The sequence below is a fragment of the Hemitrygon akajei genome, chromosome 3 (assembly GCF_048418815.1).
Source record: "Hemitrygon akajei chromosome 3, sHemAka1.3, whole genome shotgun sequence".
Lineage (NCBI taxonomy): Eukaryota > Metazoa > Chordata > Chondrichthyes > Myliobatiformes > Dasyatidae > Hemitrygon > Hemitrygon akajei.
The window spans coordinates 208,490,743-208,514,700 of record NC_133126.1 but is presented as its reverse complement, the minus strand read 5'-3'; the positions used below and the strand labels follow the sequence as shown (position 1 = coordinate 208,514,700).

At 51.3% G+C, this 23,958-nt stretch overlaps 1 protein-coding gene across 1 annotated transcript in view; it reads right to left on the bottom strand.

Moving 5' to 3' along the window:
• Window positions 1-16,394, bottom strand: part of LOC140724678 (uncharacterized) — a 23,348-nt gene extending 6,954 nt beyond the window's left edge. The window contains exons 1-3 of the mRNA XM_073039103.1: window positions 16,037-16,394; window positions 6,748-6,839; window positions 4,926-5,102 (exon numbers count right to left, since the gene is read on the bottom strand). Coding sequence (XP_072895204.1) covers window positions 4,926-5,102; window positions 6,748-6,839; window positions 16,037-16,183 — 416 coding nt within the window. The 5' untranslated portion in view covers window positions 16,184-16,394. The remainder of the gene's footprint in view (window positions 1-4,925; window positions 5,103-6,747; window positions 6,840-16,036) is intronic.
• Between the last annotated feature and the right edge of the window lie 7,564 nt (window positions 16,395-23,958).

Sequence of the window (23,958 nt, the reverse complement as noted above, 5' to 3'; positions counted from 1 at the left end):
GGTAAATTCAATCAGCAAATTTGTGGATGACACCAAGATCGGGGGCAAAGTGGACAGTGAGGAAGACTGTCATGGCTTACAGAGCAGCTTGTGGTTGAGCCCCACTAGGAGATCAGCTGTTCTGGACTGGGCATTGTGTAGTGAGCTGAATTTGATTAGGGAGCTTAAGGTAAAGGATCTCTTGGGAGTCAGTGAAGATAATATGGTAGAATTCATACTGCAATTTGAGAAGGAGAAGCTAAAGTCAGATGTATCACTATTACAGTGGAGCAAATGGAATTACAGAGACACGCGAGAGAAGCTGGCCAAAACTGCTTAGAAGGAAACACTAACTGGGTGATGGCAAAGCAGCAAACGCTGGAATTTCTGGGAACAATTCAGAAGGTGCAGGAAAGATGCATCCCAAGAAAGAAGTAGCAACAGAAGGCAACTAAAAAAAGCCATAAGGAAAGAAAAGATGAAATATGACAGTAAGCTAGCCAATAATATCACAAATGATCCCATAAATAATAATAGAGAGGTGAGAGTGGATATTGGACTGCAGATGATGATGCTGGAGAGGTAGTAATGGGGAACAAGGAACTGGTGGATGAATTGAGTAAGTATTTTGCATCAGCCTGTCTTCACTGTGGAAGACACTAGCAGTTCAAGAGTGCCAGGAGATACAGAAGTGAGTGAAGTTGCCATTACGAGAGAGAAGCTGCTTGGTAAGCTGAAAGATTTGAACCTAGATGAATTATCTGGACCAGATGGGCTATACCCAGGGTTAGAAGTCAACCAGAATCAGGTTTAATATCACTGGAATACATCATGAAATTCATTATCTTTGCAGTACCTTCCAATACATAATAACAGAAAAAAACTGTGAATTACAACTCACACTCACACACAGTTAAATGAAGTAAGTAGTGCAAAAACAGAAATAAAAAAAGTAGTGAAGTAGTTCATGGGTTCATTCGGAAATCTGATGACAGGGGAAAAAGTTGTTCCTGAATCACTGAGTGTGTGCCTTCAAGCTCCTGTACCTCCTTCCTGATGGTAGCAATGGGAAGAGGACATGTTCTGGATGATGGGGATCCTGAATGATGGATGCCACCTTTGAGGCATCGCTCCTTGCAGATGTTCTGGATACTGTGGAGGCTTAGCGGCCATGATGGAGCTGACTAAGTTTACAACTCTGAAGTTTGCTTTGACCCATACCACACAGTGATGCAGCCAGTCAGAACGCTCTCCACGTTACATCATCCTACCCTTTCTGAAGTTCTCAATCAGTTCTTTGGTTTTACTGACGCTAAGTGCAAAGTTGTTGCTGCGACACCATTGTAGATAATATATTTTGTTGATAACTACCTGATACCTCACTCCTGTACGCCTTCTCATCACCGTCTGAAATTCTGTCAACAACAGTTGTGTTGTCAGCAGATTTACAGATGGCATTTGAGCTGTGCCTGTCCACACAGTCATGGGTGAAGAGAGAGCAGAGCAGTGGGCTAAGCACACATTCCTGAGGTGTACCAGTCAGCGAGGTGGTGACTTTATTTCTGACCCACATGCATTGTGGTCTTCTGCTGAGGAAGTTGAGGATGCAGTTGCAAAGGGAGCTACAGAGGCTCAGGTTTTGGAGCTTTTTGATCGGAATGGTAGGAATAAATGTGTTAGTCACTGAGCTGTAGTCAGTAAGCAGCATCTGGATATATTTATATGTATTGTCCATAAAGATGTGGCTGAAGAGTTTGTGCAGGAATTAATAATGATCTTTCAACAATCACTAGATTCTGGCATAGAAGACTGGAAAATTGCAAGTGTCACTCAATTTTCAAGAAGGGAGAGCAGCAAAACTGACAGGCCAATTAGTCTGACCTCTTTAGTTGGGATGACATTGGAGTCGATTGTTAAGGACGAGGTTTCGGGGTACCTGGAGACACGTGATAAAATAGGCCAAAGTCGGATGGTTTTCTAAAGGAGAAATCTTGTCTGACAAATCTGTTGGAATTATTTGAAGAAATAACTATCAGGATAGACAAAGGGGAATTGGTTACTGTCGTGTACTTGGATTTTCAGAGGGCCTTTGACAAGGTGAGGCTGCTTAACAAACTACGAGCCTATGGTATTACAGGAAAGACAGTAGAATGGCTGACTGGCAGGAGGCAAAGAGTGAGAATAAAGGGAGCCTTTTCTGGATGGCTGCCGATGACCAGTGGTGTTCAGTGCTGGAGCAGCTTCTGTTTACGCTATACGTCAACTATCTGGATGCGGGTGGAGGGGGAGGCAGTTTTGAGGAAGTGGAGAAGGTATCAGAATCAGGTTTTATGTCGCCAGGATATGTCGTGAGATTTGCCAGCAGTGCAGTGAAATACATGACAAAGAAACAAAAAACTGAATTACATTAAGTACATATAAACAGATAAATAGTACAAAACAATATAAATTTACAAAATAAAAGCAGTGAGCTGGTGTTGATGGGTTCAGTGTCCATTCAGAAATCGGATGGCAGAGGGGAAGAAGCTGTTCCTGAATCGCTGAGTGTGTGCCTTCAGGCTCCTGTACCTCCTACCTGATGATAACAGTGAGAAGAGGGCATGTCCTGGGTGGTGAGGGGGCAGATTAGGAGAATGGGCAAAGAAATGACAGATGGAATACAGTGTTGGGAAGTGTTTGCTCATGTACTTCAGTAGAAGAAATAAAAGTGAACACTATTTTCAAAACGGAGAGTAAATTAAAAAATTCTGAGGAGTAAAGGGACTTGGGAGTCCTTGTGCAAAATTTCCTAAAGGTTAATTGGGAGGTTGAGTCTGTGGTGAGGAAGGCAAATGCAATGTTAGCATTCATTTCAAGAGGACTAGAATATAAAAGCAAGGATGTGATGTTGGATAATACGTACATGACGCTGGAAGATCTCAGCAGGTCAGGCAGCATCCGTGAGAAAAGAGTAGCCAACGTTTTGGGCAGAGACCCTTCATCAGGAATGGGGGGGGAGGGAGAGAGGGCCGAAGCCCAGTAATAGAGATGTGGGAGGGGGTAGGGCTAGAGGTGCCAGTGGAGAACCAATCAGAGGAAGGATAAAGGGGGGAGGGGATAAGCATGAAAGAACTGTAGAGATAAAGAAGCAGAATGTTGAAAGGGGAGAGAGGCAGAGAGGGGCCTGGGATAGGAGAAGGGGAGGGGGAGGGAATTACCAGAAATTGGAGAATTCAATGTTTATACCACCAGGCTGGAGGCTACACAGATGGTAGATGAGGTGTTGCTCCTCCAACCTGAGTTTGGCCTCATCATGGCAGTAGAGGAGTCCATGTATGGACATATCTAGATGGGAATGAGAGGCAGAGTTGAAGTGGGTGGCAACCGGGAGGTCCTGTCTATTGTGACGGACGGAGCGGAGGTGCTCGACGAAGCGGTCCCCCCAATCTGCGTCGGGTCTCGCCGATGTAGAGGAGGCCACACCGGGAGCACCGGATGCAATAGACGACTCCAGCAGACTCTCAGGTGAAGTGTTGCCTCACCTGGAAGGACTGTCTGGGGGCTGGAATGGTGGTAAGGGGGGAGGTGTGGGGACAGGTGTAGCATTTGTGCTTACAGGGATAAGTGCCAGTTGGGAGTTCTGTGGGGAAGGACGTGTGGACCAGGTAGTTGCGGAGGGAACGATCCCTGCGAAAAACTGAGAGGGGTAGAGAGGGAAAGATGTGCTTGGTGGTGGGGTCCTGTTGAAGGTGGCTGAAGTTGCGGAGGATAATATGTTGGATCCGGAGGCTGGTGGGGTGGTAGGTGAGGACAAGGGGAACCCTGTCCCTGTTGTGGTGACGGGAGGATGGGTTAAGGGCTGAAGTGTGGGAAGTGGAGGAGATGCGGGTGAGGGCATCTTTGATGACGCCAGAAGGGAAACCACAATCCTGAAAGAAAGAGGACATTTGAGAAGATGTGATGTGATGTCGATGCTTTATAAAGCACTGGTGAGACCTCACTGGATTATCTTGAGCAGTTTTGGCCCCCAGCTAAGAAAAGACGTGCTAGCATTGGAGAGGGTCCAGAGGAAGTTCGCAAGAATGATTCTGGGATTGGAAAGGTTAATGTATGAGTAGCAATTCAAGTTCTGGGCTTGTACTTGCTGGAATTTTGAAGCACAACAGCGGATCCCACTGGAACCTATTGACTGTTGAAAGGCCTATATGGAGCAGATATGGAGAGGATGTTTCCTATAGTGAGAGAGTCTAAGACCAGAGGACACAACCTCAGAATAGAGGGACATCCCTTTAGACAGGGATGAGCAATTTCTTTAGCCAGAGGGTGGTGAATCTGTGGAATTCATTGCCACAGGCGGTTGTGGAGGCCAAGTCATTGGGTATATTTAAAGCAGAGTTTGATAGGTTCTTGACTAGTCAAGATGTCAATTGTTATGGGGAGAAAGCAGGAGATTGGGGCTGAGAGGGAAATGGATCAGCCACGATGAAATGGTGATGCAAACTTGATGGGCCAAATGGTCTAATTCTGCCCCTATATCTTATGGAAAAGGGCCAGTAAAATCATGAAAGATCCCACCACCCTGCTCATGGAATGTTTGTCCTACTGCCATCAGGGAGGAGGCTACATAGCATCCACACCAGGACCACCAGACCCAAAAACAGTTCCTTTCCCCAAGCAGTGAGGCTGATCAACACCTCCACCCACTATCACACCCCTCCTCACCCCCAAACACCACTACTTTATCATTTCTTGTCAGTCACCCTATGTACAGACACTCCTGTGCCTAGTGTCACTTTATGGACAAACAATCAATCTATGTATAGAAGCTAACTTATGAGTTTATATTTATTGTGTTCTTTATCTTATTGTGTTTTTATGCTGTATCGGATCCGGAATAACAGTTATTTCATTTCCCTTCATACTTGTGCAATGGAAATGACACAAACAGTCCTGAAGATGAACCCTACCTGCTGATGGAGTATTCCGGAAAGGTGAGCTGGCCATAACAGATCTTGTCTATGTAGTTGAGGGGAACCTTGCGACACGACTGGAAATTCAGCATCACAAAATCGTACTTACAGATGACTAGTGATCTCTCACTGATCATCACAATGCGTTCCTTCTCGTTGTTCCAATGATCCACCCTGAAACGACACCGGGAATCGGCAATGACAGGACTGTATCCCGGGAATCGGCAACGACAGGACTGTACCCCGGGAATCGGCAACGACGGGACTGTATCCCAGGACTCGGCAACGACGGGACTGTATTCCGGGACTCGGCAACGACGGGACTGTACCCCGGGAATCGGCAACGATGGGACTGTACACCAGGTTCTTGCTTGAAGGGACATCAGTGACGCAAGTTTCTCCAAGGGATGTCAGAGATGTGTGTTTCAAGTTTAAGTTTCATAGTCATTGAAGCATACATGAACACATCCAAAACAAAACAGTTATGCAAGGTGCAAAACACAGTATCGACAGTCACACATGGGACAAGGCATGTATAGCATGTATAATTACGATGGCAGAAAACACAATCACACAAAAAAATCAGAATGCAGCCGAGTCTGAGTGCAAGACCAATGATGTGGAGTGGGGCATTTTTGTGTAGGGCCATGGCTTCCTGTAAAAGTCACACAAGTAGAAAGGATGGTTCAGCTTTTATCAGCTGGGGTGTCTAGTAGAAATGTCAGGCAGTCATGTTGCGGGTCCTTAAAGCTGAGCTCAGGCCACGTTTGGAGTATTGCGTGCAGTTCCAATCTCTGTTACAGGAACGGTGCGGACGAGGTTCACCAGGATGCCGCTGGCTCCAAGGAGAGGCTGGGATGTTTTCTCCGGAGCTTTAAAAGCTGAAGGGAGATCCGTCTAATATTGTCAGAGGTATAGATGCAGTCCATTTCCTGGTATGGAAATGTCCGCTCACTGTCCTAGTGACAGGACCCCAGTGATGGCAGGGTAGTCATTAGTCTCATAGTCTCTCTGTCCTAGTGACAGGACCCCAGTGATGACAGGGTAGTCATTAGTCTCACAGTCTCACTGTCCTAGTGACGGGACCCCAGTGATGGCAGGATATTCATTAGTCTCACAGTCTCACTGTCCTAGTGACAGGACCCCAGTGATGGCAGGGTAGTCATTAGTCTCACAGTCTCACTGTCCTAGTGACAGGACCCCAGTGATGGCAGGGTAGTGATTAGTCTCAAGTCTCACTGTCCTAGTGACAGGACCCCAGTGATGGCAGGATATTCATTAGTCTCACAGTCTCACTGTCCTAGTGACGGGACCCCAGTGATGGCAGGATAGTCATTAGTCTCACTGTCCTAGTGACAGGACCCCAGTGATGGCAGGATAGTCATTAGTCTCACAGTCCTAGTGACAGGACCCCAGTGATGGCAGGGTAGTCATTAGTCTCACAGTCTCACTGTCCTAGTGACAGGACCCCAGTGATGGCAGGGTAGTCATTAGTCTCACTGTCCTAGTGACAGGACCCCAGTGATGACAGGATAGTCATTAGTCTCACAGTCTCACTGTCCTAGTGACGGGACCCCAGTGATGGCAGGGTAGTCATTAGTCTCACTGTCCTAGTGACAGGACCCCAGTGATGACAGGATAGTCATTAGTCTCACAGTCCACACAGACAGCACCAGGGGTCAGGGTTGGAGTGGTTGTTGGAAGTGCCCATCACACGCTGGACTGAACTCCCATTTGCGGCAGACGGCTGTCTGGACTGTTCAGTGAGGTGGGGTGAGAAATGATACAGAGATGGTGTGTGTGATGTGTCAACACTCACTCTGTCAGTAACCAGCTGCTTTGTAGTGGTCCATCTGTCTGTGGGTCTATCTGGGCCTTGATGTCAGCTAAGGCCTGCTCGAGCATCCCAGGCTGCAAGAAAGAGAAGTGTCGAGGTTAGTGACTGGCTTGGGGAGGGAGGCTTGTTCAGCCGATGGCCTGCATTGCACGCTGTCAGCAGGTCCGGTCACGATTCTGTGCACAGGTGGCTGTCAGCGACAATCCAGCTGATCTGATTTCCGGTCAGCCTACACTGCTGAGTTACTTGATAAACCCAGGGGACAAGTTGAGAGGAAAAGCCACAGGGACGATTGTTACGTAGAATGTAACAGTACAGGCCCTTTGGCCCACAATGTTGAAACAATTGTTCCCTTCTCTAAGGTGAATCGAACCCTAGCACCTTCATAACCATCCATTTGCCTATCTAAGAGTCTCTTAAATGTCCCTCTTGAACCACCCCCCGGCAGGCATTTCAAGCACCCACCAGTCAAATAACTTACTTCTGATATCCCCCTATACTCTCCTCCAATCACTTTAAATTCATGCCCTCTTGTATTATCCATTGCCACACTGTGCACTCAATCATGCCTCTTATCATCTTGTACACCTCTATCAAGTCTCCTCTCATCCTCCCTCACTCCAAAGAGAAAAGTCCCTCCCGGACCTCTCCAATCCGGACAGCCTCCTGGTAAATCTCCTCTCCACTCTCTTTAAACCTTCCACATCCTTCCTCTGATGAGGAAATCAGAGAGGTTTGACCTGTTTCATGGAGCTGCAACATTACCGTCTGCCTGTGGAACTCAGCCCCAGGCTAATGAATGCCAACTTTCCACACACCTTCTCAACTACTCTATCAACATGCACAGCAACTTTGAGGGAGATATGGACGTGGACCCCGAGATGCCTCCGTTCCTCCACACTGTTAAGAATCCTGCCATTAACCCTGGACTATGACTTCAACTGCAGCCTTCCAAAGTGAACTAGTTCACACTTTTCTGGACTGAACTCCATCTGCCACTTCTCAGCCATGCTCTGCATCCTGTCAATGTCCCATTGTAAACTGTGACAACCTTCTACACTGTCCACACAACCAACAGTAAGTCATCTGCAAACTTACTAATCCACCCTCCACTTTTTCATCCAAGTCATTTATGAAAATCCCAAACAGCAGGGATCCCAGAACAGATTCCTGCATAACACCACTGGTCACCGATATTCAGACAGAATACACTCCGGCTGCAAACAACTTCTATCTTCTCTGAGCAAGTCATTTCTGAATTAACACAGCCGTTTCCTTGAATTTCATGCCTCCTGACTTTCTGAATGAACCAAGTTGTATTAAGGGAAGTGAGGTAACCTCTAGGATATCTTTGACATACAGCAATGGAGTAGGCCACCATGTCTTCTGACCAAGGATGATTCCAGGTATGAAAGGGTTAACATATGAGAAGCTTTTGATGGCTCTGATAGGCATAGACAGAATAGATGTGGAAAAGATGTTTCCCATGGTGGGGGAGTCTAGGACAAGAGGACACAGACTCAGGATAGAGGGGCGTCCATTTAAAAAAGAGATGCAGAGAAATTTCTTTAATCAGACGGTGGTGAATTTGTGGAATTTATCAACACAGGCAGCTGTGGGGGCCAGTTTGTTGGGTGCATTTAAGGCAGAGCTTGACAGGTTCTTGATTGGACACGGCATCAAAGGTTAGGGGGAGAGTGCCAGGGAGTGGGGTTGAAGAGTGGAAAAGCAGATCAGCCATGATTAAATGGCAGAGCAGATTCGATGGGCTAAACAGCTAATTCTGCTGCTATGTCTTATGGTGGTAATAGAGTGGATGTGGGGAGGACATTTCCCATAGTGGGTGAGTCTAAGACCAGAGGGCACATCGCAGATTAGACTAGAGGAACACCAATTTTGAACAGAGATGAGCAGGAATATCTTCAGCCAGAGGGTAGTGAATCTGTGGAATTCTTTGCCAGAGAAGGCTGTGGAAGCCAAATCACTGGATATACTTAAGGCAGAGCTTAATAGGTTTTTGATTAACCGGGGTGCCAAAGGTTACAGGGAGAGGATAGGAGAACGGGGTTGAGAGGGATAATAAATCAGCCATGATGGAATGGTAGAACAGACAATGGCTGAAAGGCCTAATTTTGCTTTTGCATATTATGATCAACTACCCTGGGCTCTGCTCTTAAGAGTTTTAGAAACATCATCCAAAGGTACACAGCTGATGAACCCCAGTGTCATATATCCATATCCAGGACATTTGATTTTTCTTTTGAATGACCTCTGCCACCCTCTAGCCTAAACATGGAATACAGGCCCTTCGGCCCACTATGCCGACCTTTTAAGATGAAACACTCCCACACAGCCCTGTTTTTCTATCATCCATGTATCCACCTAAGAGTCTCTTAAATGCCCCTAGTGTATCTGCCTCCACCACCTACAGCAGTGCGTTCCACTCACCTGCCACTCTCTGCGTAAGGAACCTACCTTAGACATTCCCCCTAAACTGTCCCTCAAATATCTTAAAATTATTTACACATTTTATTTGGCAATACAGCTTGGAAGAGGCCCTTCCACCCTCCGAACAGTACAAGCCATCAACCCATCAATTTAATCCAGCCTAATCAAGGGAAAACTTGCGATGACCAAGTAACCTACTAGCGAGTACGCTAGAACTGTGGGAGGAAGTGGGAGCAGACGAAGGAGACGCATGCGCTTATGGGGAGAACGTACAAACTTTCTTACAGAGGTCACTGGAATTGAACTCCCAACTCTGACACTCCAAGCTAACTGCCACGCCACCACGGTGCTCCCTGGTATTAGCCACTTCCATCCTGGGAAAGATTTCCGAAGATTCAACCCACTCTCAGTGATGACAGTGTTGATCTCAGACTGGAGCCTACCGCCCCTTGTGACCCCCAATCCTTGTGTCTCAGGCAGACAATCTCTCTCCCTGTATTGTGACTCTTATTGTAGGCAGGAACTCAGCAAGTTTCACCAAGGATTACAATTCTATCTCCTTTACCATAGCATTGGAGATGGAGAGGAACAGACAAGTTAGGGAAACGTTTAATTGAAGCAAAGGGAAATATGAGGCTATCAGGCAAGAACTTGGAAGCATAAATTGGAAACAGATGTTCTCAGTGAAATGTATGGAAGAAATGTGGCAGATGTTCAGGTGATATTTGCATGGAGTTCTGCATAGGTACTTTCCAATGAGACAGGGAAAGGATGGCAGGGTACAGGAACCATGGTGTACAAAGGCTGTTGTAAATCTAGTCAAGAAGAAAAGAAGAGCTTATGAAAGGTTCAAAGAACTAGGTAATGATAGAGATCTAAAGATGATCAGGCTGGCAGGAAGGAGCTTAAGAAAGAAATTAGGAGAGCCGGAAGGGGCCATGAGAAGGCCTTAGTGGACAGGATTAAGGAAAACCCCAAGGCATTCTACAAGTATGTGAAAAGCAAGAAGATAAGATGTGACAGAATAGGACCAATCAAGTGTGACAGTGGGAAAGTGTATATGGAGACAGCAGATGTGTTAATGAATACTTTGCTTCAGTATTCACTATGGAAAAGGATCTTGGCGATTGTAGGCATGACTTGCAGCAGACTGAAAAGCTTCAGCATGTAGATATTAAGGAAGAGGATGTGCTGGAGCTTTTGGAAAGCATCAAGTTGGATAAGTCACCGGGACCAGACAGGATGTACCCCAGGCTACTATGGGAATCGAGGGAGGAAATTGCTGAGACGCTGGCAAAGATCCTTGTGTTATCAATGGGGAGGGGAAGGGTTTCAGAGTTGGAGGGTTGTGGATGTTGTTCCTTTATTCAAGAAAGGGAGTAGAGATAGCCCAGGAAATTATTGACCAGTGAGTCTTAATTCAGTGGTTGGTAGGTTGACGGAGAAGATCCAGAGAAGCAGGATTTATGAATAGTTGGAGAGGCATAATATGATTTGAAATAGTCAGCATGGCTTTGTGAAATGCAGGTCATGCCTTATGAGCCTGATTGAATTTTTTGAGGATGTGACTAAACACATTGATGAAGGTAGAGCCATAGATATAGTGTATATGGATTTCAGCAAGGTATTTGATAAGGTAACCCATGCAAGGCTTATTGAGAAAATATGGAGGCATGGGATCCAAGGGAACTGGCTTGCCCACAGAAGGCAAAGAGTGGTTGTAGATGGGTCATATTCTGCATGGAGGTCGGTGACCAGTGGTGTGCCTCAGGGATCTGTTCTGGGACCCCTACTCTTTGTGATTTTTACAAATGACCTGGATGAGGAAGTGGAGGGATGGGTTAGTAAATTTGCTGATGACACAAAGGTTGGGGGTGTTGTGGATAGTGTGGAGGGATGTCAGGTTACAGCAGGACATTGATAGGATGCAAAACTGGGCTGAGAAGTGGCAGATGGAGTTCAACCCAGATACGTGTGAGGTGATTCATTTTGGTAGGTCAAATTTGAAGACAGAATATAGTATTAATGGTAAGACTCTTGGCGGTGCGGAGGATCTTTGGATCCGAGTCCATAGGACACTCAAAGCTGCTGCGCAGATTGACTCTGTGGTTAAGAAGGCACACGGTACATTGGCCTTCATCAACCATGGGATTGAGTTTAAGAGCCGAGAGGTAATGTTGCAGCTATATAGGACCCTGGTCAGACCCCACTTGGAGTACTGTGCTCAGTTCTGGTCGCCTCACTACAGGAAGGATGTGGAAACCATAAAAAGGGTGCAGAGGAGATTTACAAGGATGTTGCCTGGATTGTGGAGCATGCCTTATGAGAATAGGTTGAGTGAACTCGGCCTTTTCTCCTTGGAGCAACGGAGGATGAGAGGTGACCTGATAGAGGTGTACAAGATGATGAGAGGCATTGATTGTGTGGATAGTCAGAGGCTTTTTTCCGGAGCTGAAATGGCTAGCACCGAGTGGGCATAGTTTTAAGATGCTTGGAAGTAGGTACAGAGGAGATGTCAGGGGTAAGTTTTTTACTCAGAGAGTGGTGAGTGTGTGGAATGGGCTGCCAGCAGCGGTGGTGGAGGCGGATACGATAGGGTCTTTTAAGAGACTCCTGGATAGGTACGTGGAGATTAGAAAAACAGAGGGCTATGGGTAAGCCTAGGTAGTTCTAAGGTAAGGACATGTTTGGCACAGCTTTGTGGGCCAAAGGGCCTGTATTGTGCTGTCGGTTTTCTATGTTTCAAGGTTCTCTCTGGTTCTCCCATTCTTCAGAGGACATAGAACAGAGAACAGTACATCACAGCATCAGCTCCTTCAGCCTGTAATGTTGTGCCCACCAATTAAATTGCAAACCCATGGCAATCAAACAAATCCCTTGTCATGGGTGAACCTAGTTTGAAATGGGGTCCAGAATAGACCCTATGAACTGTGCTGCTATTGAGAGAGAGAGGGAGGCATCCAGTGCAAAGAGAGAGAGAGAGAGACAGACAGAAACTACTCCAAAGATTGATGTTATGGTTCCTCTGCTGATTGTTTACCTTTCCCCGAGGTCACTTGCCTGCTTGTAGAGTTCCTGCAGAGAGAGGAGGGCAGAGCAGGTTGATGGGCAGCTGGTGTCCAACATGTGGAGATAAAAACCAGGTCCGCTGACAGACAGGGAGACACACCATGAGACACACACAGTGCGGACACTGAACGAGCTTTGTCGCACCCACAAGAAGGTGGGGTTTTGGAGGATCGATTCGGGGAAAAGGTGAAAAGGTGCGACCGGTGGGGAATTATTTGTGTGTTCATCCTTGCCTGGGTGATAATTCCACCACTGAAGAACGGTCGTACGTATCATGGTCATAGTCGGTGACCACAACAGGACTTCAGAAGACAACGGGAAGATCGAACTCCCCCTCCCCACTAGCCTGAACTGAACTCCATCACATCGTAAGACTACATCCATTCACCCTTAGGTTTGAAAGAGCCTAGTTTTGTTCCTATTTCCCCACACACACACACACACACACACACTGCTGGAGGAACCCAGCAGGTCAGGCAGCGTCTATGGAAAAGAGGACAGTCAATGTTTCAGGCTGAGACCCTTCACCAGGACTCAAGGAAAAAGATGGGAAGCTGGAGTAAGAGGGTGGGAGGAGGGGAGGCAGAAGGAAAAGGTAGGTGAAACAGGGAGGGGTGAAGGGAAGAGCCGGGAAGTCGACTGGTGAAGGAGATTCGGGGCTGAATCTGATCAGAGAGGACAAAAGGCCATGGAACAGCAGGTAAGGTAAGGTGAGAGAGGGACAATGGGATGGGCAATGGTGAAGGAGTGGGGGGGTGGCCATTACTGTAAGTTGGAGAAACCAATGTTCGTGCCATCAGGTTGGAGGCTACCCAGATGGAATATAAGATGTTGTTCCTCCAACCTGAGTGTGGCTTCATCGTGGCAGTGGAGGAGGCCATGGATGGACATATTGGAATGGGAATGGGAAGTGTCATTAACATGGGTGGCCACTGGGAGATGCCGCTTGTTCTGGTGGGCGGAGTGGTTTCCCAATCTATGTTCATTCTCATCGATATACAGGAGGCCACACAGCACCAAACACTCACTGGTGAAGTGTCACCTCACCTGCAAGGGCTCTTTGGGGCCCTGAATGGTAGTGAGGGAGGAGGTGTAGGGGCAGATGTAGTATTTGTTCCGCTTGCAAGGGTAAGTGCCAGAAGGGAGATCAGTGGGGAGGAACGAATGGACAAGGGAGTCACGTAGGGAGCAATCGCTGCAGAAAATGAGGGGGGGAGGGAAAGATGTGCTTGGTGGTGGGATCCTGTTGGAGATGGCGGAAGTTACGGAGGATTATGTGCTGGATGCGGAGGCTGGTGGGGTGGTAGGTGAGGACAAGAGGAACCCTTTGGGGTGTGGGCAAGTGTGCATGAAATGGAAGAGCTGTGGGTGAAGGCAGTGTTGATAGTGAAGGGGAGACCCTTTCTTTGAAGGAGGACATCTCATTAGTTTTGGAATGAGAAGCTTCATCCTCAGAACAGATGCATTGACGACAGAGAAATTGAGAGGAACTGAATCGGGTTTGTTATCACCAGCATGTGACGTGAAATTTGTTAACTTAGCAGCAGCAGTTCAATGCAGTACATAATCTAGCAGAGAGAGAGAAAAAATAATAAATAAAATAAAAATAATTATGATAATAAACAAGTAAATCAGTTACAGTAAACATATTGAGTAGATTTTTTTAAAAAAGGATGGCATTTTTACAAATGACAGGTAGGGAGAGGTGTGGTCCAGGTAGCTCTGAGAATCAGTCAGTTTACAACAGTTATCAGTGGATAACATGTCTGCAGCGATAGAGACAGAGAGAGATTGAGAAGAGGGTGTGTCCGAAGTGGACCTGGGTGCTCTTGTTACAGCACGTGCCCTCTAATCCGGGCAGCATCCCAGTGAGCCTCTTCTGCACCCTCTCCAAAGCCTTGACATCCTTCCTATAATGGGACGACCAGAACTGTATACAGCTCCAGATGCAGCCTAACTAGAGTTTTATAAAGCAGCAACATAACTTCCTGACCTTTGAACTCAATGCCTTGACTAAAAAAGGGAAGCATGTCATATGCCTTCTGAACCACCCTTTGGACTGTGCAGTCACTTTCAAGGTGCCATGAACTTGGACCCCAAGATCCCTCTGCTCCTCAACACTTAAGGTTCTTACCTTGAACAGTGTACTGTCTCTCTGCATTTGCCCTTCCAAGGTGCAACACTTCACATTTGGCCGAGTTAAACTCCATCTGCCATTTTTCCATGTGGAGATCGTGAAGGCTGTGGTCCAAAATGCCCCTCTTGGCCCACACACTGCCAACATTCTCCCAGCTCCCTGTCACAAGGACAAATGTCCCACAGTGCAGAAATCTTCCTGCACCCCTAGAGTGACCTTCAACTCCACATCTGCTCTCATCAAGCTGTCTGCCCAGATACAGGCCCCACTCTGGCCCCTTAACTCTCCTGACCTCCCTATCACCTTTCACTCGTGCCCCTCCTCCTTCCCTTTCTCCCACTGTCCACTCCTATCTCCTGTCAGATTCCCTCTTCTCCAGCCCTTTACCTCTTCCACCCATCACCTCCCAGCAACTTTATTACCTCCCCCTCCACCCATCTTCCTTCCCCTCCCTCGACCTTCTGATTCTGGAATCTTCCACCCTCCTTTCCAGTCCTGATGAAGGGTCTCAGCACAAAATGCCAACTGTTTATTCATTTCCATTGATGCTACCTGACCTCTGGAGTTCATTCAGCATTTTGTGTGTGGCTCTGGATTTCCAGCATCTAGCACCCTTCCTCTAGCCAAATCTCTGCACTGTTCATTGCTCAGATCACCCCTGACCTCGGCACACCTTGAACCCTGACCCAGATCACCCCTGACCTTGGCACACCTTGAACCCTGACCCAGATCACCCCTGACCTTGGCACACCTTGAACCCTGACCCAGATCACCCCTGACCTCAGCACACCTTGAACCCTGACCTTGGGCACCTTGGACCCTGACCTCAGCACACCTTGGACCCTGACCTCGGCACACCTTGAACCCTGACCCAGATCACCCCTGACCTTGGCACACCTTGAACCCTGACCCAGATCACCCCTGACCTTGGCACACCTTGAACCCTGACCTTGGGCACCTTGGACCCTGACCTCAGCACACCTTGGACCCTGACCTTGGCACACCTTGAACCCTGACCCAGATCACCCCTGACCTCGGCACACCTTGAACCCTGACCCAGATCACCCCTGACCTTGGCACACCTTGAACCCTGACCCAGATCACCCCTGACCTCGGCACACCTTGAACCCTGACCCAGATCACCCCTGACCTCGGGCACACTTTGGACCCTGACCCAGATCACCCCTGACCTCAGCACACCTTGAACCCTGACCTCGGGCACACTTTGGACCCTGACCCAGATCACCCCTGACCTCGGGCACACTTTGGACCCTGACCCAGATCACCCCTGACCTCGGGCACACCTTGAACCCTGACCCAGATCACCCCTGACCTCGGGCACACCTTGAACCCTGACCCAGATCACCCCTGACCTCGGGCACACTTTGGACCCTGACCCAGATCACCCCTGACCTCGGGCACACCTTGAACCCTGACCCAGATCACCCCTGACCTCGGGCACACCTTGAACCCTGACCTCGGGCACACTTTGGACCCTGACCCAGATCACCCCTGACCTTGGCACACCTTGAACCCTGACCTCGGGCACACTTTGAACCCTGACCCAGGTCTCCACTGGCCTGGACCCAGATCACCCCGACTTTGAACTGCGATTACCCGGAGCACGAAGAACTTCCTGAGCCTGGACGCCGGTGGGACGGCAGCGGGTCCCGGGTTCGGCGACGCTTCCTGTTCGGTCCCGCCCGGCGCAGCGGGGTTCAGCCCCGGCGTCGGGGACTCGCCTCCATCCCGGTCAGACTCCATGGGATCCCAAGATTCAGAGCAGGGGGCGGATCCACAGCAGAGCCGCGGTCTTCGGCCGGCCGAGTCCAACAGGTGGCCGGTCGGTGCCCAGCCCAGTCAGGTGTGTCCGAGGGACGGGACGAGCGGTGGTTCGGCTGTTCTGTTTCTCGATCTGGCTGTTTCCTGGTTCCTGGTTTACTTCGGGGCGGGTCACCCCGGCCGAGGTGCAACTGCCGCCCACAGCGAATGGGAGGAGCGTCGGGTCGCGGTTACACTGCGGGGAGCGACGGGCAGAGGAGGGCTGTGGGTGACGGTGCCCAGGACGGGCACAGGAGGGCTGTGGGTGACGGTGCCCAGGCCCGGCAGGACGGGCAGAGGAGGGCTGTGGGTGGCGGTGCCCAGGCCCGGCAGGACGGGCACAGGAGGGCTGTGGGTGACGGTGCCCAGGCCCGGCAGGACGGGCACAGGAGGGCTGTGGGTGACGGTGCCCAGGCCCGGCAGGACGGGCACAGGAGGGCTGTGGGTGACGGTGCCCAGGCCCGGCAGGACGGGCAGAGGAGGGCTGTGGGTGACGGTGCCCAGGCCCGGCAGGACGGGCACAGGAGGGCTGTGGGTGACGGTGCCCAGGCCCGGCAGGACGGGCACAGGAGGGCTGTGGGTGACGGTGCCCAGGAGGGCTGTGGGTGACAGTGCCCAGGACGGGCACAGGAGGGCTGTGGGTGACGGTGCCGAGGCCCGGCAGGACGGGCACAGGAGGGCTGTGGGTGACGGTGCCCAGGCCCGGCAGGACGGGCACAGGAGGGCTGTGGGTGACGGTGCCCAGGCCCGGCAGGACGGGCACAGGAGGGCTGTGGGTGACGGTGCCCAGGCCCGGCAGGACGGGCACAGGAGGGCTGTGGGTGACGGTGCCCAGGCCCGGCAGGACGGGCACAGGAGGGCTGTGGGTGACGGTGCCCAGGCCCGGCAGGATGGGCACAGGAGGGCTGTGGGTGATGGTGCCCAGGAGGGCTGTGGGTGACAGTGCCCAGGACGGGCACAGGAGGGCTGTGGGTGACGGTGCCCAGGCCCGGCAGGACGGGCACAGGAGGGCTGTGGGTGACGGTGCCCAGGCCCGGCAGGACGGGCACAGGAGGGCTGTGGGTGACGGTGCCCAGGCCCGGCAGGATGGGCACAGGAGGGCTGTGGGTGATGGTGCCCAGGAGGGCTGTGGGTGACAGTGCCCAGGACGGGCACAGGAGGGCTGTGGGTGACGGTGCCCAGGCCCGGCAGGACGGGCACAGGAGGGCTGTGGGTGACGGTGCCCAGGCCCGGCAGGACGGGCACAGGAGGGCTGTGGGTGGCGGTGCCCAGGACGGGCAGAGAAGGGCTGTGGGTGACGGTGCCCAGGACGGGCACAGGAGGGCTGTGGGTGACAGTGCCCAGGATGGGCAGAGGAGGGCTGTGGGTGACGGTGCCCAGGCCCGGCAGGACGGGCACAGGAGGGCTGTGGGTGACGGTGCCCACGTCCGGCAGGATGGGCACAGGAGGGCTGTGGGTGACGGTGCCCAGGACGGGCACAGGAGGGCTGTGGGTGACGGTGCCCAGGCCCGGCAGGACGGGCACAGGAGGGCTGTGGGTGACGGTGCCCAGGCCCAGCAGGTCGGCCAGCCTACGTGGAGCCTGAAGCAGAAGCTATAGTTAACTTACCGGGACTAACATCCTCGTGGAGCATTAAGTTGGAGTGTCCCGACAACCCGTCTCTCCCAAAATACATATTGCCTTTAAAACCGGCGCTCCTGCTGACACCTCCCAAACCCCCGTCCCGATGGTGGGGCTAACAGGCCCTTCAGCCCTCCTTGTCTCTGCTGACCAAGCCCATACTTTAAACCTTTCCTATCTTTGTACCGTCCAAATATCTTTCAGATTTTGTTAATCCACTCGGCAGCTTGTTCCATTCTACTCAGCACTATCTGGGTGCAAAAGGTTGCCCCCGGCCCCTGTTAAATGTCTCCTTTGGGTCACGTTAAACATCTGCCTTCTAGTTTTCAGCTGCCCGCCTTGTCTACATTTCTCCTAGTGGTTATGATCATAAACACTCACCCATACACTAACCCTATGTTCGTTAATGCAAATATCTAATCAGCCAATCATGTGGCAGCAACTCAATGCAGAAAAACATGCTGACAAGGTCGAGAAGTTCAGTTGTTGTTCAGGCTGAACATCGGAATTGGGGAGAAATGTGATCCAAGTGACCTTGACTGTGGAGTGATTGTTGGTGTCTGACAGGGTGGTTTGAGTATCTCAGAAACTGCTGATCTGGGATTTTCACACAGCGTTCTCCAGAGTTCACAGAGAATGGTGTGAAAAACAAAAGAGAATGCAGTGGGTGGCAGTTCTGTGGGTGAATTTGCCTTGTTAATGAGAGAGGTCAGAGCTGAGTGCTCAGGCTGACAGCAAGGCAACAGGAACTCAAATAAGCCACGTGTTACAACAGCGGTGACCAGACGACCAGCTGTACACCCAGCAAACCGAACCATGAAGTGAATGAGCTACAGAAAATCGCAGAAAATCGCAAACACACACGTGGCCACTTTATTAAGTACAGGAACTCCAGGAGATTCCTAATAAAGTGCCCCCAAGTTCATATGCAGTAACACATACTGTATATTTATGTCACCACCACCCCCACTCCCATCCCCACCCCACACCCACCACTCCCACTCCCATCTCCACCCCACACCCATCATCCCCACCTCCATCCCATCAACTCCACCCTATTCCACCCCATACCTACCACCTCAACCCTGCACCTACCATCCCCACCTCCATCCCATCATCTCCACCCCCACCCCATCCGCACCCAGCACCCCCACTCCCATCCCCACCCCAACCTCCATCCCATCAACTCCACCCCCACCCCATCCGCACCCAGCACCCCCACTCCCATCCCCACCCCACACCCACCATCCCCACCTCCATCCCATCAACTCCACCCTATCCCACCCCAACCCCGCACCCAGCACCCCCACTCCCATCCCCACCCCACACCCACCATCCCCACCTCCATCCCATCAACTCCACCCTATTCCACCCCATACCTACCACCTCAACCCTGCACCCACCATCCCACCTCCACCCCATCATCTCCACCCCCACTCCCATCCCCACCCCACACCCACCATCCCCACCTCCATCCCATCAACTCCACCCTATTCCACCCCATACCTACCACCTCAACCCTGCACCTACCATCCCCACCTCCATCCCATCATCTCCACCCCCACCCCATCCGCACCCAACACCCCCACTCCCATCCCCACCCCAACCTCCATCCCATCAACTCCACCCCCACCCCATCCGCACCCAGCACCCCCACTCCCATCCCCACCCCACACCCACCATCCCCACCTCCATCCCATCAACTCCACCCTATCCCACCCCATACCTAACACCCCAACCCCGCACCCAGCACCCCCACTCCCATCCCCACCCCACACCCACCATCCCCACCTCCATCCCATCAACTCCACCCTATTCCACCCCATACCTACCACCTCAACCCCGCACCCACCATCCCACCTCCACCCCATCATCTCCACCCCCACTCCCATCCCCACCCCGCACCCACCACCCCCACCCCCACCTCCATCCCATCAACTCCACCCTATCCCACCCCATACCTACCACCCCAACCCCGCACCCACCACCCCCCACCCCCATCTCCACCCCACACCCACCATCCCACCTCCATCCCATCATCTCCACCCCACCCCATCCGCACCCAGCACCCCCACTCCCATCCCCACCCCACACCTCCATCCCAACATCTCCACCCCCACCCCCATCCGCACCCACCACCTCCATCCCATCAACTCCACCCCATACCTAACACCCTAAACCCGCACCCACCACCCCACACCCACCATCCCCACCTCCATCCCATCATCTCCACCCCCACCCCCATCCGCACCCAGCACCCCCACTCCCATCCCCACCCCACACCTCCATCCCATCATCTCCACCCCCACCCCCATCCCCACCTCCATCCCATCATCTCCACCCCCACCCCCATCCGCACCCAGCACCCCCACTCCCATCCCCACCCCCACCTGCATCCCATCATCTCCACCCCCACCCCCATCCGCACCCAGCACCCCCACTCCCATCCCCACCCCACACCCACCATCCCCACCTCCATCCCATCAACTCCACCCTATTCCACCCCATACCTACCACCTCAACCCCGCACCCACCATCCCACCTCCACCCCCACTCCCATCCCCACCCCACACCTCCATCCCATCATCTCCACCCCCACCCCCATCCGCACCCACCACCTCCATCCCATCAACTCCACCCCATACCTAACATCCTAACCCCGCACCCACCACCCCACACCCACCATCCCCACCTCCATCCCATCATCTCCACCCCCACCCCCCATCCACACCCAGCACCCCCACTTCCATCCCACCCCCACCCCCATCCCACCCCACACCCAACACCCCCACTCCCATCCCCACCCCACACCTCCATCCCATCATCTCCACCCCACCCCATCCGCACCCACCACCTCCATCCCATCAACTCCACCCCATACCTAACACCCTAACCCCGCACCCACCACCCCACACCCACCATCCCCACCTCCATCCCATCATCTCCACCCCCACCCGCACCCACCACCCCCACTTCCATCCCACCCCCACCCCCATCCCACCCCACACCCAACACCCCCAACCCCATCCCTACCCCACACCCAACATCCCCACCCCATCCCACCCCATGCGCTAGGGAAATTCAGATTAGGGATAGTCAGCACGGCTTTTCCAAGGGCAGGTCGTGCTCTACGAGCCTGATTGAATTCTTTGTGGATGTAACGAAACACGTTAATGAGGGTAGAGCAGTGGATGTAGTGTATATGGTTTTCAGTAAGGCATGTGATAAAGTTCCCCATGCAAGGCTTCTTTAGAAATTAAGGATGCACGGGATCCAAGGAGACCTTGCTTTGTGGATCCAGAATTGGCTTGCCCACAGAAGGCAAAGGGTGATTGTAGGTGGATCGTATTCTACGGTGACCAGTGGTGTGTCACAGGGATCTGTTCTGGGACCCTCCTCTTTGTGATTTTTATAAGTGACCTGGATGAAGAAGTAGAAGGGTGGGTTAGTAAGTTTTCTGATGACACAAAGGTTGGGGGTGTTGTGGATAGTGTGGAGGGTTGTCAGAGGTTACAGCGGGACATCGATAGGATCCAGAACTGGGCTGAGAAAAGGCAGATGGAGTTCAACCCAGATAAGGGTGAAGTGGTTCATTTTGGTAGGTCAAATATGAAGACAGAATATAGTATTAATGGTGAGACTCTTGGCAGTGCGGAGGATCTTTGGATCCGAGTCCATAGGACACTCAAAGCTGCTGCACAGGTTGACACTGTGGTTAAGAAGGCACACGGTACATTGGCCTTCATCAACCATGGGATTGAGTTTAAGAGCCGAGATGTAATGTTACAGCTATATAGTACCCTGGTCAGACCCCACTTGGAGTACTGTGCTCAATTCTAGTCGCCTCAGTACAGGAAGGATGTGGAAACCATACAAGGGGTACAGAAGAGATTCACAAGGGTGTTGCCTGGATTGTGGAGCATGCCTTATGAGAATAGGTTGAGTGAACTCCAAGATGTTGGAGTTGATTATTAAGGAGGAGAATTTGAAGTACTTCATATTACGAGACGCCCCCAACCACGCCACCGTCTGACATTTAAACACTCTTACTCTCCAGAGTGTGGATTGCTGGCGTGGCCTCTTTAGGGCTTAAGACATTCATTGATAATCAATACTTGAACATAGGTTCTGTGCTTAATCGCAAGCCTTCCTATTAAATTCATCTGGTGTTTGTTTTGTGTTTTCGATCCTTGCTTTGGATACTCTGCCATCTTCGTCATGGACTCTTGTCACGCTACAATTAGGCCAACATACGGCCAGCGGGGTGTTGGAGTCTGTCGTGCACTGTGACCAGCCACAGCAAAGATATTTCCAGACAGATCCCGAAGATTCACGACCTCCAGGTAGCCGCTGGTCAACGTTTGCAAGCAAGTAGCCAGAGTCACTTGGGAAAACCAGTCAGTCCCGTTCCGGAGCCAATACATCTTCCAACCCGAGTGATTTGACGGTAACCGGGGTACTTTCCACAACTTCCTCGTTAGTATTTGAACTTCAGCCTTCCCGGTTCCCTTTGGAACACGGAGAAGTGGCTTTCATTATCTCTGTCCTGACTGAAAGAGCCATGGCCTGGGCCACTGCGTGTTGGGAATTCAGGTTGGAGTTCCCTGCTGGCTGTCCCAAGGCAGGGGCATTCTTCAGTTCATCTCGGAGTAGTCTGCGGCAGTCTGGTGTGGCCAAGGCCTCCCCGTTCCAACCACTCTCCTGGGCCAAGGTCCCAAATTTGATCATGTAGCTGGCCACTAATGGTCCCTCCTGTCTAATCTTCATCAGGCAATCTGAGGTTCGACTGGCTCTGGCGGGGTGAAGACACACCTTCCTCATGGCTGTCCTCAGAATCCGAGCAAACCTCCAACCTGAGTTCCCAACACGCGGTGGCCCAGGCCATGGCTCTTTCAGTCAGGACAGAGATAATGAAAGCCACTTCTCCGTGCTCCAAAGGGAACCGGGAAGGCTGAAGTTCAAATCACTCGGGTTGGAAGATGTATTGGCTCCGGAATGGGACCGACTGGTTTTCCCAAGTGACTCTGGCTACTTGCTTGCAAACGTTGACCAGCGGCTACCTGGAGGTCGTGAATCTTCGGGCTCTGTCTCGAAATATCTTTGCTGTGATTCTCACCGACCAGTCCGTTTGTCTTGACAACCATCTGGCAGAGCGTAAGGGGGACCACTTCAGGAGATTGAGGGAACTGGTCCAAGCCCGGCCCCTGCCCATCACAGTTCCACCCTCCAGCCTCAGGCCGTGACCAGCCCGTCACCTGCTCAAGATCCAGTCAAACCTATTCAGGTCAGTGGCACTGGACTCTCCGCCGATGAGCCGTCCCGCTGTGGGAGTCAATGTCGCCAGGGAAGCAGGTCTGAAGTTGCAGCCACCTGGGGAACTGCTAAGACCATCCAGTGTCGGGAGGACAGTGGCAGGAGCTGCAATTCAGAATGGCAGGCAGTGACTAGTGGGGTACCGCAAGGCTCAGTGCTGGGACCCCAGTTGTTTACAATATATATTAATGATTTAGACGAGGGAATTAAATGCAGCATCTCCAAGTTTGCGGATGACACGAAGCTGGGTGGCTGTGTTAGCTGTGAGGAGGATGCAGGGTGACTTGGATAGGTTAGGTGAGTGGGCATATTCATGGCAGATGCAATTTAATGTGGATAAATGTGAGGTTATCCACTTTGGTTGCAAGAACAGGAAAACAGATTATTATCTGAATGGTGGCTGATTAGGAAAAGGGGAGATGCAACGAAACCTGGGTGTCATTGTACACCAGTCATTGAAGGTGGGCATGCAGGTACAGCAGGCGGTGAAAAAGGCAAATGGTATGTTGGCATTCATAGCAAAAGGATTTGAGTACAGGAGCAGGGAGGTTCTACTGCAGTTGTACAAGGCCTTGGTGAGACCGCACCTAGAATATTGTGTGCAGTTTTGGTCCCCTAATCTGAGGAAAGACATTCTTGCCATAGAGGGAGTACAGAGAAGGTTCACCAGATTGATTCCTGGGATAGCAGGACTTTCATATGAAGAAAGACTGGATTGACTAGGCTTATACTCACTGGAATTTAGAAGATTGAGGGGGGATCTTATTGAAACGTATAAAATTCTA